Source organism: Carassius carassius, chromosome 17, assembly GCF_963082965.1.
Source record: "Carassius carassius chromosome 17, fCarCar2.1, whole genome shotgun sequence".
Taxonomy (NCBI): domain Eukaryota; kingdom Metazoa; phylum Chordata; class Actinopteri; order Cypriniformes; family Cyprinidae; genus Carassius; species Carassius carassius.
Genome location: NC_081771.1, coordinates 22903560 through 22918217, shown reverse-complemented (window position 1 = coordinate 22918217; position 14658 = coordinate 22903560). Strand labels below are relative to the sequence as shown.

General features: G+C 34.4%; 1 protein-coding gene across 1 annotated transcript; it reads right to left on the bottom strand.

Annotated features, from left to right (window-relative positions):
• Positions 1-1945: 1945 nt before the first annotated feature.
• si:dkey-19e4.5 (UBA_like_SF and PTH2 domain-containing protein) lies at positions 1946-7790 on the bottom strand. The gene is made up of 7 exons (XM_059571300.1): positions 7378-7790; positions 6872-6954; positions 6537-6608; positions 5965-6039; positions 4580-4677; positions 4323-4437; positions 1946-3866 (listed from the first exon to the last, which is right to left on the bottom strand). Exons 2-7 carry the CDS (start codon positions 6950-6952, stop codon positions 3780-3782), a joined length of 528 nt encoding a protein of 175 aa, XP_059427283.1. The 5' UTR covers positions 6953-6954; positions 7378-7790; the 3' UTR covers positions 1946-3779.
• Positions 7791-14658: the final 6868 nt, after the last annotated feature.

Below are 14658 nucleotides of genomic sequence, written 5' to 3'. Positions count from 1 at the left end.
TCTATATTATTATCGCAAATGTTTTAAATACGATTTTCGTTGCTTTTCTAAGTCAGATGATAAAACGTTTGTTTTCAGAACACTTGCCTAAGGATTGTTGAAAAATGTATGTACACTTGAAGCGGTAATGCTAATATAGTATATTCTAGAAGTAACAAAGGAAGGCCGTTCCTGTGACGTTATGTAACAGAAAGCGTGATACCTGCACGCCCTCGACTCGACAAAAGCATACTTGCATTACTAATTACTTAACCTTTTCAAAGTTAACCCCCACGGCTGACCAGATAACAATTTATTCATAGTTTTTGCCAACTCAACTAACGTACGTCGTCGTCTTCACCAAGCTGTGCGTGGTTTGATGACCAGAATTTTCCAAATGAAAACGTCTTGTGTGAAATACATTAAAGTACATATACTTTTGTATGAACTTTGGACTAGATTTAATGTGCGCATAGGCTGATATTTTTTATATATATATTATGGATGGAAAATGCAATGTAACCGCATTTGCGGCTGCGTAAGCAACAGACGAGGATCTGTTATCCAGAATGTAAAATGCATTTATGTGAATATGTTGATGTTGTAAATGTTGTATAATTGTATTCGTCTACATATGAATACGTATTCATTAGGTACGTGTTTTGCTCATAACTTATAACAGAATTAGATATTTTATTAGTATTAGTATGAATTTTGTTATTTATTTGATGGTTATTTTTTATCTACTTTAAATATAAAAGTCAAGATCAGTACAATAATAAAAGAAAGCTTCAGGACAACAACTTACAATACATCTCTCTTTTAATTTTTACCTTTAGTTACAAAAAAAAAACCTAACCAAGTATATTTAGTAGTTTAACCGCTATGTCTGCCTGTGACAGAGATTCTCTTGTTAAATAAATGTTTCTCAGTAAATTCTGGTGAAGCTTATATTGTAATAAAGCAGTTAACCATTATTATATATCATTAAAGCTATTCAAATGAAATGAGCAAATATTTTTAAGGTATTACAAGCTTGTATATGTACAAGAGTTTCAATAAACTAAAACATAATTGAGATGTTGCAAATTATTGAAAACACAAGCAAAAAGTTGTTGTTCTATTATATTTTGATTTAAAAAGTTTAAGCAATGTACATAAATGTACACAATTGTGTAAATATTGAATTGCCAGTAGTATAAAGAAGACCGAGCAAAGATGTAGGCTACAAGTTTATGTTGCCACTAGTTCTTTCTATTACAGTTGCTGCATTGTAATTTTGTGTCTACATAATAAATGAAGTAAATTAATTTTGAGCATTCATTGTCCACACTCGCAAATAAATTAGGTTAGACTACAGCATATATACCTTTATAAAATAAATAAAAATCACCATCTTAACAAATATTTATCAACAATGTCACATTTACTAACTGAAAGTTATCCTGAGAGACATTTTCAGTTAGTAAATGTGACCTTGTTGATAAATATTTAAGATAAAAATTTAACTTTTATATGCATGTCACAACAACTAACTGCAACAACATTTTGGTTATCAGATTATGTTGCAGTTACGTAACAGTTACATATTATGGCTAGCTGAGTGAATTAGTGCTGATACAGTTTCCTGTGTTTATGGATCTCTGTGTGTGCAAATAGACTTGCTTGATATGCCTTGAATGTAGACGACAGTAGGCAGCTACCATCCATGGAAGAATACTTATGAAAAAAAAAGCTGTCAATCTGGATAACCAATGTCTCATAGTAGACTAACATTTTATACAATCAAAGGATATTGTAGTAGCATCCTTTTTTTTAATGGATGTATTTAAACTATAGACTAATCTCTATGTTTGCAATCATCAGAGTGGTATGCACATTAATTGGTGGCAGACAGCCAGGTTAATATTGCTGTTCTACATAAGAGACATCAATTCTGTAAAATGAATAAAGTCACATAATACCATAATGGAAGGTGTGTTCAGGATGAGGAGTGACGGATGAATATTGGAATTTGACCTTTGTACCACTACATATTTGAACCATAGTGTAACAGGAAGTCACTCCCCATGTCCAAATATGCCTACCTCTCTAAAGTTCAAGAAACAAGTAATACGTCCAAATTCACAGTAACAGTAGGTGAAAAGTTTCAAGAAACTTCCACAGAGATTCTGAAGAGGGGTATAAAATGTACACCTCAATCTTCCATGATGTAAAAGGACAGGAATTGTAAATGACAAGGAAGTGAAGATACAAACAGGCGGAATTTATCATCACAAAGGGATTGGGTACATTTAATTGTAAACAATAAAAAATATTCCCACAATAAAAAATAAACGTTATACAATACAATTTGACAATGGCTATGTGTTTTCACAATCATCAAAACATTGGGTTCTACAGGCACGTTAAGTATAACACTTGCATGTGATTATAATTAATTATACATTTTTACACACGGCTATTTAATTGACACATTTCCTCTAAGCAAGGTTGTTGTTGTTTTTTTAGCTCTATAGAAATTTAGGGACCTGTTTATAATATCAGTTAGTTGTCTTCTCACGTAACTTGAGAGCTTTAAAATGCAATTATTTAAACATACTTGTGTTAAACTACCGTATGTAGGGGTTTTTCCACAGGTTCACTCAGTAATTTCTTCCTTCATTAAAAAGCTGTACAAAATAAATTAAATGTAATATTTAAAATAAAAGTTTTAAATCACACTTATAAGAAATGATGACAGTAATTTCAGTGGCTTAATAAAAGTCACATCATGTGAGTTGCATTAGCAGTCAAATTCTATTCATTTTATCTCAGTAATTCACCTTCTAGCCCAATTTGATCGAGTATAAAACATTGCTTACTCTTCATTTCTACAATGGTATTGATAGGAATGTGCGATACAAGCAAAAATGTAACAATATTATCAAGACCAATATACATCACAATATACAGTTTTCATGAAAACTACTTATTAAAAATGAAGAATCTTTATGAATCCAATTTTCAAGAAATGGTAGATCTAAAATTGAGATTATCACTAATACTGTAACGAAACTTTAAATATAGTGTTTTATTGATTACATCATCTCTGTCTTGTTTTTACTGCAAGCAATGAATGAACAATATAATTATGTTTAGTATGATGATTTTTTTTTTGTTCTAAATCCTGTTCTCCTTCTTACATGTCAAACAACCTTCCATGACAATACTGAAAACCTTTTAGTGACTATATAAGATTCCCATTACCCCTTATAATTTAGTTTAATATTTTCCAAGTTCTCCATTTTTAAACAATTTACTCCGTGTTAACACTTCTCATGAGGATTAAGTGAAAGCTGCAATCTGTGTGTATTGTTTGTAAATTGGAATATTGTGCGCTGTTCGTTTAGAATTTTATGTGCTGCTCGCAATGATTGCTAAATAGAAAGTGTTATTTTGCGATACACTGCTTTTTTCACTTTGCATTCAATTCAAATTGCATTCACAACTGGAGTAAACTATGGTTTCTTTTGTTGTGGTGCTGGAGTTTCAATAAAAACTACACAAATAGTTATTATATTGTTTAAATTATAATGGTATATAACCCACCCCTAGGTATCAGTAAAAGAAAATGTTTGCTTTAGCGTAAAGATGCATCCACGTTGTTAGGTGTCAGTGTAAGTCATCACAACGGTAACAAAAAATTACTGAGTGCACCATTATCGTGAGGAAAACCATGGGGAAACACTGACCCCTGTTCTTTCTGTGTCACAAACCTACACTTTTGAAAAGTTTTCCTCAGCATAACGGTAGTTTCCTTAAAGCAGTTTCAGACTGCCTGTAACATTATTCACCATCTCTTCTTCTCCCATGATGGCAAGCACGGTGCATGAACCTGGCTCCACCTGCACACACAAACACGGTCCAAAATTTAATTCCAGGCTTCATCACACATCTTTAAAATGTCTTGAGCTGATGATACACAGTGCAACTTTTTCAGCGCAATGTTACTTTCCCATTGAGAATGGGTAACAATTTTCTTTAGATCAGTTATGGGCCCTGTTTCTCACCTGGTTGCGCTTTGAAGGCAACATTGCCCAAAAAGTTGCCCCACATATTATCAAGTCTCATTCTCCTTAGATTTTCCATTTTGTGTCAAATATGTATACGGTAATACATTAGCATATACAACTATAAACCATTAACTTGTATAAATGTCTCCAATTTTTATATGCTATTTTAGGTACGGTATATTGTAAACATAAAACCTATAAAATAGTACAATCCTCCCACCATTTGCCAAATTATTACAATAACTGCAATGCCATGCTAAAGCATCTTTGCATAGATGTGCTGCTAACCTGTGTGTGTCCAGCATCCTGTACCAGCTTTGTAGGAAGACTGAGGCTCATAGCAAGAGCCTGCAACTCCAAAAGGTGTGCCATGTTAGTGCCTTGTAACACGATCTTCTTTGCTCTAAACAGGCGTGCACACACAAAAGTGTGTTAGGTTTACACACTATATATTTTGATTCATTAGTGATTTTTTTTATACATGGATTGGTTTAATATTTGTTTCAAAAACAATAGAAGGATGAGGCCACAGTGATATCTCTTACCCAGCATGGTCCCATCTCCAGGCCATTTCCCTCCAACTGTTCTTCTCCTGCAAGGCCTGATACAAACCCACTGCAGCATGACCCACCTGCGCTGCCACCTACAGACACACACTGCTCATCTCAAATCTATTGAAATCTGGGGACCATACATAAGACATTGTTCTCTAACAAATAAAATTAGTTGAAATGCAAAAGTTGTGCTAGATCGACAGTATGATGACGTATGGAAGCCCATTCCTCCAACAGTTGATTAAACAATGTGATCATGCAAGTCACAATAATAAAAATAATAAAAGTTTCTGATTATTTTTATACATTTTCCCCTAATTATGGCTTACTGTATGAATTCACAATGCAACAGATTAAAAAGTAGAGAACCCATTGCTTCAAAAAATTATTCAGTGCTGATAAATCCTCACACTGGTGACATCCGCTGGTCAAAGCCATGTAAATACAACAAGAACAAAGTATGGCACTTTGTATAGATGCACTTTTAGCTTTTGTGTGTTCATGTTCTGAGCATGGACATGGAAAAATAAATGCCATTACTCCTAAACTTAATAAATGCATGTTACTTAATTGGTAATTTTGTTAAGATTTATTTATTAGCATAATCAGGCACCATTGTCACCATGGCAACCTCTTCACACTTGTATGTAAAAGCACGTGTACGCATAAAAGCTCAATTATACTGAAAGATCTTTTTTTTTTTTTCACTTCGCATATTCATGCTTGGTTGTTAGGCACAAGATGCTTAAGTCATTCTAAAATTATTATGAGAGACTCATTACAACATTCCAAATTGTAATTATAAAGTTGTTTTTTTTCTAATTATTGACATTTTAGTCCATATTTTTGAGGACATTTCTCATTATCATGACTTACAGTATGACAGTTTATAAATGTGGGCAAAAAAACAAGCATCAATTATAAACAAACAAAACACAAATTAAAATATCTGCTTGTTAACTTAAGAAATTAAACTGCATTCAGGAAATGGAAATGTGTTGATGTTTATAGATGGATTGTTTTTGTTAATCACTGAAGAGAAACTGAATGGTCAATAAAACCCAAAAATGTACTTTGTTTTTGCATAGGCCTGTGTTTAAGTTGCATACGGTTCAAAACAATTATATCATATACATATTTAAATAGTAAGATCAATTTATTTATTATTATTATTTTCTTATTTGTTACACAATTTCATTCTGTCAGTGCCAAGAACAGAATGTAACATGTTAGAGAAAACACTGATTTGTTATTGGTTTCACATTATCTTTCGACTGATCACTGCATCAGTGAAAAACATAACATATCTTTTGTTCATTTTTTCTGTATCAATCACTTCTATATAAAATCTGGGAATTGTAATAAATAATACCTACCTTCCCCACACCCATGGACAGCTCCATATTTACAACAAACACCATTTTGAACATCATGTCCTCATCACCCTCTTCCTGCAAAAAAATTAAAGTAAATAAAAAAGGAAATTGACTGATCATGGCTGCCTCAGTTACACAGCATTCTATATTTACATATATCCCTGTTGAGTCCAAATTGTCCTATTACAATACGATGGCCATTCGGGCACAATTAAAATCAGTCACATCAGGAAATCTTTGAAAAGGATGTCAAAATCTTGTTCAGAAGGAGCTGAGAGTTGAGCACTCTTTCTTTCAAATGCTTTCATTAAAGCCAACAAAGTACAGACAATGTAAATAAGAGATTTATGGTATAGTGTAGACAGCATCATTGATTATTATCAGGAGTTTTCATAAGAGCACAGAAAAAGTGAGTAATGGCTTCAGTGACCATAAAGGGAGTGGCTCTTTGCTCACATTGTGTATATAATCTATTCACTATTTAAATAAAAGTAAATTAGTGATTTGTCATATCCATTAAACCCTACACACAAAGCTGTATTTAATGTAGCATTAAACTACTAGAAATATACCTCATTCTCTAGTTTGTTGAAGTAATACATTGCAGCCTCCTCCGCAGACACATTCTGTGTGTGCAAGAGTGCCTGTAAAACACCAATAAAAGCATCTCAATCCAAAATCCATGACATAACGTGAACAGCTTTTATGCATGTCCGATTCTGCTACCATAACACAATTAAACTCAAGGTAATTCAAACCATAATATCAAGTATACAAACAGTTCTGGTTCTCAAAATGGGTGTACTATATTTTGATATCATTTGTGAGAAACAATCACTGTAGAGTCAAACAAAACTGCAAATGAATCATTTTAACCAGATTTGCTGTATTTTGTGAGGTGCTGTACCTGTTTGGCTGCCTCCTCAGGTATGTCCAACTCTCTTAGCTGCTGCAGGAATACAGGGTTCACTTCCTGCTGGGACTCCATTTCTGAAATATAGAAATGCACATTATACATCCATTATTAACAATGTATTCTAATAGACTGTAAGTGATATCTGTAACTGTAATGTTTTATTCGAAGATAGCAGCGTTTTCGTATTAGTGTTCGAATTATAAGATGATTCATTGACGCTAAGATATATATTTTAAAAAGAGCTCTAGGTTGGATCACACTTAACTCTGAATGCAAATGAACGCATTATATTTAACTGCGACACCACTAAGTCCGTAGAAAATCGACAGAATGTGAGTTAATGTGTTAATTATTCCATGCTACTCCGAATTTGTAGCTGCTTGTGCTGCTAATACCAGTATTGCCACTTATTATGGAATTTTTAATAGTCTAACTGAAAGCAACTCAGCACAATCTTATTTTGTAATTTAGGGTGTTTTCTTGATGTTGGCTCTTACCTGTTTTTCTGCACTACTGCACGAGCGATTATCACCCAATGAGACTGTGAGCTTCTTAACGAGCGATTGTTTCGTCTTTTCACTCCCAAGTTGGCATAAAGTCATTTGTGACGTGCGATTATTTTTATCCTTTTATTTCCATTAAATCCAGCTTATAGTTAAAATAATTTCTTGCAACAAAAGCTTTCGGCGCAACGTGAACTACCCATTACCGTATACACCAAGTTCAAGTGTCATGTCGGTTACAGTTCCGGGTCATCTGCGCTGCAAAGTTACTTGTTTTTAAACCGAAATTTAAAATACTTTTTGAGGCGTTCTAACGAAATTATTTAATTTAATAACACTATAGCCACTTATACCGCAGTTAAGACTTCCCGCGCATTTAGACATTCATTATTCCTACATAGTGAATTGCACAAACAAATAAAGAAAAACTACAAACATGGCGGAAATGCTTGAACCCGATGGTACGTCATCAATTTAACAGCTGAAAAGCCAGACAAGTTTAAAGGGTTGTATTTTCAATTAAACTGACCTAGAATCAAAGTTAATCTCTCCAGCTCCAGTAGATGTAATACATCAATGCCACCCTGGTTACTAGATCAGATACTGAAGGTGAATTAAAGGTATGAGAAGATAGAGAAGATATAAGGAAATAGGGGATGGGATTAATTTAAAAACATAATAGATTAGATAATAATAGATAGTTTGCAGTTAGGAAGGCTGGAAGAAAACCAGATAGTACATAGGTGTATACAGCAGAGGGGATAGCAGTCCTAATGGCACTAGGCTGGGTTTATGAAATAAGAACAAATAAAAGTAATAATATGTTCTGATTCCGTGGCAGTTCTTCTGAGTTTACAATCATTGCAAACAAATCGAAGAGACATTTGATCAGAAATCATGATTATATACAGTATTAAACAGATAGGAATGATAACAAATTTTATGAGGGTACCTGGGCATGTAGGATTCAGTGTAATGAGAAGGTAGACAAAATATCAAAATAATCCTTTGAAGCATGCAATATAAAATGGCAGACATATTGAGACAGGTTGGCACAAAAGAGCATAAAGAAGAGTAAAATCATTCATAACATAACATAAGCAGAAGGGAACAAGACAAGTCATTTTCAATTCTTTACCATACATTACACATTACAGGGGAAATTAATACAGGTTAACGTGATGTTTAATAGAAATGACAGTAGAGCATGTTTTGATATAATGCATTAAAAAGAGAATGGAAGAGTCTTAAAGAAGAATAGCAGTCTTTAGGAAATAAAGAATTCACAATATGTATTAAATGATGGTGTAAATGTATGAAAACAAATTAATGCAATCATGAGATTGCATTGAAAAGATTAAAAATAGGATGGGATAAAATATTTCTCTAATTCTAAACTTAAATACAGTAAGATTGTTATTCATGCCGGCGCTAATGATGTTCGACTTCGCCAGTCGAAGATCACTAAAAATAACATTAAAGAGGTGTGTGAACTTGCAAGCACGATGTCAGACACTGTAATATGCAGACACTGTAGGTTTCATAGACAATTGGACGAGCTTTTGGGGCAGACCTGACCTGTTGAAAAGAGATGGTCTTCATCCCTCCTGGGGTGGCGCCACTCTTCTCTCTTGAAATATGGCAAATAGTCTTAGTGTTTATACTTGACTAACTGGGGCCCAGGTCAGGAAGCAGACAGACTGGCTAAACCGACCGTCTGCTAGCTGCCTCACGTCACAGAGGTCAGCTAATTCTCAGCACATAGAGACACTTTCACCTAGATATCACACTATAGAGACTGTGTCTGTTCGCCGAACTAGAAAATACAAAAAACGTCCAAACCAAGTTAAGATTAACAATTTAATTGAGGTTCAACAAATAAAAACAGATGCAATATGGATAAACAAATGATAAAGCTTGGCTTATTGAATATCAGATGCCTTTCTACGAAAACACTTTTTGTAAATAATATGATCACTGATCATAATATAGATGTGCTCTGTTTGACAGAAACCTGACTAAAACCTGATGATTACATTATTTTAAATGAGTCCACCCCCCAAGATTACTGTTATAAACATGAGCCGCGTCTAAAAGGCAAAGGGGGAGGTGTTGCTTCAATTCATAACAATGTTTTCAGGATTTCTCAGAGGGCAGGCTTCAAGTATAACTCGTTTGAAGTAATGGTGCTTCATATAACATTATCCAGAGAAACAAATGTTAATGATAAATCCCGTTATGTTTGTACTGGCTACTGTATACAGGCCAGCAGGGCACAATACAGACTTTATTAAAGAGTTTGGTGATTTTACATCCGAGTTAGTTCTGGCTGCAGATAAAGTTTTAATAGTTGGTGAATTTAATATTCATGTTGATAATGAAAAAGATGCATTGGGATCAGCATTTATAGACATTCTGAACTCTATTGGGGTTAGACAACACGTTTCAGGACCTACTTATTGTCGAAATCATACTCTAGATTTAATACTGTCACATGGAATTGATGTTGATAGTGTTGAAATTATGCAGCCAAGTGATGATATCTCAGATCATTATTTAGTTTTGTGCAAACTTCATATAGCCAAAATTTTAAATTCTACTTCTTGTTACAAGTATGGAAGAACCATCACTTCTACCACAAAAGACTGCTTTTTAAGTTATCTTCCTGATGTATCCAAATTCCTTAGCAAATCCAAAACCTCAGAACAACTTGATGATGTAACAGAAACTATGGACTCTCTCTTTTCTAGCACTTTAAATACAGTTGCTCCTTTACGCTTAAGGAAGGTTAAGGAAACCAGTATGACACCATGGTATAATGAGCATACTCACACCCTAAAGAGAGCAGCCCGAAAAATGGAGCGTAGCTGGAGGAAAACAAAACTAGAGGTATTTCGTATTGCTTGGCGGGAAAGTAACCTATCCTACAGAAAAGCATTAAAAACTGCTAGATCCGATTACTTTTCTTCTCTTTTAGAAGAAAACAAACATAACCCCAGGTATTTATTCAATACAGTTGCTAAATTAACGAAAAATAAAGCCTCAACAAGTGTTGACATTTCCCAACACCACAGCAGTAATAACTTTATGAACTACTTTACTTCTAAAATCGATACTATTAGAGATAAAATTGCAACCATTCAGCCGTCAGCTACAGGATCGCATCAGACAGTGCACTATAGACCCCCTGAGGAACAATTCCACTCATTCTCTACCATAGGAGAGGAAGAATTGTATAAACTTGTTAAATCATCTAAACCAACAACATGTATGTTAGACCCTATATCATCTAAGCTCCTAAAAGAGGTGCTTCCAGAAGTCATAGATCCTCTTCTGACTATTATTAATTCCTCATTGTCATTAGGATATGTCCCGAAAACCTTCAAACTGGCTGTTATGAAGCCTCTCATCAAAAAAACACAACTTGACCCCAAAGAACTAGTTAATTATAGACCAATCTCGAATCTCCCTTTTCTGTCCAAGATACTAGAAAAGGTGGTATCCTCACAATTATATTCCTTCTTAGAGAAAAATGGTATATGTGAGGATTTCCAGTCAGGATTTAGACCGTATTATAGTACTGAGACTGCTCTCCTTAGAGTTACAAATGATCTACTCTTATCATCTGATCGTGGGTGTATCTCTCTATTAGTTTTATTGGATCTTAGTGCTGCGTTTGACACAATTTACCACAACATTCTTTTGCATAGACTTGAACACTTTGTTGGCATTAATGGAAGTGCATTAGCATGGTTTAAATCGTACTTATATGACCACCATCAGTTCGTAGCAGTGAATGAAGATGTATCATATCGATCACAAGTGCACTATGGAGTACCTCAAGGCTCAATACTAGGGCCGCTACTCTTCACGCTTTATATGTTACCCTTGGGAGATAACATCAGGAAACATGGTGTTAGCTTTCACTGTTATGCTGATGATACTCAGCTCTATATTTCTTCACGGCCCGGTGAAACACACCAATTTGAAAAACGAATGGAATGCATAATCGATATAAAAAACTGGATGACGAGTAATTTCTTACTGCTAAATTCTGAAAAAACAGAGGTGTTAATTATAGGACCTAAAAACTCTGCTTATAATAACCTATAACACGGTCTAAGACTTGATGGTTGCTCTGTCAATTCTTCGTCATCATTTAGGAACCTAGGTGTGCTATTTGATCGCAATTTTTTCTTAGAAAGCCACGTTTCTAGCATTTGTAAAACTGCATTTTTCCATCTCAAAAATATATCTAAATTACAGCCTATGCTCTCAATGTCAAAATGCAGAAATGTTAATCCATGCATTTATGACCTCAAGGTTAGATTATTGTAATGCTTTATTGGGTGGTTGTTCTGCAAGCTTAGTAAACAAACTACAGCTAGTCCCAAATGCAGCAGCAAGAGTTCTTACTAGAACCAGGAAGTATGACCATATTAGCCCGGTCCTGTCAACACTGCACTGGTTCCCTATCAAACATTGTATAGATTTTAAAATATTGCTTATTACTTATAAAGCTCTGAATGGTTTAGCACCTCAGTATTTGAATGAGCTCCTTTTACATTATAATCCTCTACGTCCGCTACATTCTCAAAACTCAATAGGCAATTTGACAATACCTAGAATATCAAAATCAACTGCGGGCGGCAGATCCTTTTTCTATTTGGCGCCCAAACTCTGGAATAACCTACCTAACATTGTTCGGGAGGCAGACACATTTTTGCAGTTTAAATCTAGATTAAAGACTCATCTCTTTAACCTGGCTTACACATAACATACTAATATGCTTTTAATATCCAAATCCGTTAAAGGATTTTTAGGCTGCATTAATTAGGTAAACCGGAAACACTTCCCATAACACCCTATGTACTTGCTACATCATTAGAAGAATGGCATCTACGCTAATATTTGTCTGTTTCTCTCTTATTCCGAGGTCACCGTAGTCACCAGATCCAGTCTGTATCCAGATCAGAGGGTCACTGCAGTCACCCGGATCCAGTACGTATCCAGACCAGATGGTGGATCAGCACCTAGGAAGGACCTCTACTGCTCTGAAAGACAGCGGAGACCGGGACAACTAGAGCCCCAGATTCAGATCCCCTGTAAAGACCTTGTCTCAAGGGACCACCAGGACAAGACCACAGGAAACAGATGATTTTTCTGCACAATCTGACTTTGCTGCAGCCTGGAATTGAACTACTGGTTTCGTCTGGTCAGAGGAGAACTGGCCCACCAACTGAGCCTGGTTTCTCCCAAGGTTTTTTTCTCCATTCTGTCACCGATGGAGTTTCGGTTCCTTGCCGCTGTCGCCTCTGGCTTGCTTAGTTGGGATCACTTCATCTACAGCGATATCGTTGACTTGATTGCAAATAAATGCACAGGCACTATTTAACTGAACAGAGATGACATCACTGAATTCAATGATGAACTGCTTTTAACTATCATTTTGCATTATTGACACACTGTTTTCTTAATGAATGTTGTTCAGTTGCTTTGACGCAATGTATTTTGTTTAAAGCGCTATATAAATAAAGGTGACTTGACTTGACTTCAGTAGGTAGCGGTATGAACCTAGTTGGTCCACAATCTGCCATAAAACCAAAAGAAGAAAGAGTGTGTGTTTTCTGTCTTGTTTGTTACAAGTCAACATTTATATTGTCTTTTAATGTTTAAATATGTTTGTAGAGTATGGTTTTTGTTTCTTAATAGGTAAAAATAACAATAATAATAATAAAGGAGTAAAATAGAGTAAAAATAACAATAATAATAATAAAGGAATTGTTAGTGCAAAAGTTAAAGTGTTATTATTTACTCACCCTCATTCACATAGAAGGGCAATTCATATTATCCAATTCACCAAAACTTACCCAAACACTGAAAAAAACATACCAGTTTTATACAGAAAGGACTCCTTGCTCATTCTGGAGTTTAAATTGGGGACCTTTTTGCTGTGAGGCAATAGTATTTTAATACATTAAAATGCACAATTGTAGTTTTTGTATCACATGTAGATGCATATAAATTGAATCTTTCTAATATAAGCTATGCTAAACAAAATTGGCTCCCGGCTACTGTTGGAAAACCCAAAGAGAATACCAAGATACTTGGAAATATCTTCAGCAGGATTCTGCAGTGCTGTTTCATGCTTGTAAAAAAGTCGAACAAACGAAGGGTGCGTTTTATTTTATAAGCATTCAGTGGGCAGTAGTGTCAGTATCACAAAGTGTCACTCTTTAAAGGTTATTGCTTAATCAAAGGACAATACTGGAAATTACATTAGACTGTGAGTTCCAGTAGTACTAATAAGCATTATTAAAACCAAATGACTTTTAAGCACGAAGAAAAATAGAGACTGGCAGAGCTCTCCAAATGTAAACTTTATTTATCCTAATTATTAAACTGATGCCATCAAGTTCACCTTGAATGCCCAATACAATACATTATTTTAGTTTTCATCTGATGCTATAGAAAAGACACCAGATCAAGTGATCTTTCGTTTGTATTCCCATAATTTGCATACATTCAGAACCAAAACCTATAGAACATTCATTGACGTTATTGTTAAACCTCTCTTTATAAGAAGTGTTCATAAGTTTTATAATAATTTATTATTTCTGAACTTGCTATGAAGCTACGTAACAATTCGGTAATATTTACATTATCATGCAGTAAAAATGTTAGTAAATATGACACAGTCACATCTTTTCTCTGACAATTTCTATTTATCTAATTTTTTTGTTGTTCAGAGTTTGAGAACGGTCTTTAAAACTAATTGCAAGTAAGTGGCCTATTTACCTATACAGTGGACCAGCACTAATATATCTGAGCACAACCTATATACAATACAGATCATATTTTCTCATGTGAAGGCTAAAGATTTCTATTCTTTAAACGTAGCTACATAAAAGTATCAGTCTTTAAAATTTCTTATTGATGAAATGTTATAGGATGTGGTAAGAGATGATTAATTCAATCATATGTTGGCACCTCAAATAAAAAAAGCTTAAAATATACCAACACACACTGGCTAAACATTATTTGACATGAATGGTTGAAATGGTGACACTATATGTAACAAGTCTGCTAGACTTGGTCTTACTAGTCAAGATTTATAAATTTTAAAAGGTTAACAAAACATAGACTCTTTCATTCTATATTTTCCAGTGACACTTACTAATTTTACAACATTTTACTACAGTGTATCAGTCATGGTGTGTTTCTGCAACTTTGCAAATGTTGAATCAGATTCAAATGTTACCAACAGTGAACAAC

What these genes read in the sequence shown, in the direction of transcription:
- si:dkey-19e4.5 (XM_059571300.1), bottom strand. Translation starts at nt 6,952, where the DNA reads ATGGAGTCCCAGCAGGAAGTGAACCCTGTATTCCTGCAGCAGCTAAGA. An exon ending in CTGAGGAGGCAGCCAAACAG is followed by an intron (nt 6,609 to 6,871) that starts GTACAGCACCTC and finishes GGTGTTTTACAG; the next exon opens with GCACTCTTGCACACACAGAA. An exon ending in TCAACAAACTAGAGAATGAG is followed by an intron (nt 6,040 to 6,536) that starts GTATATTTCTAG and finishes ATTTTTTTGCAG; the next exon opens with GAAGAGGGTGATGAGGACAT.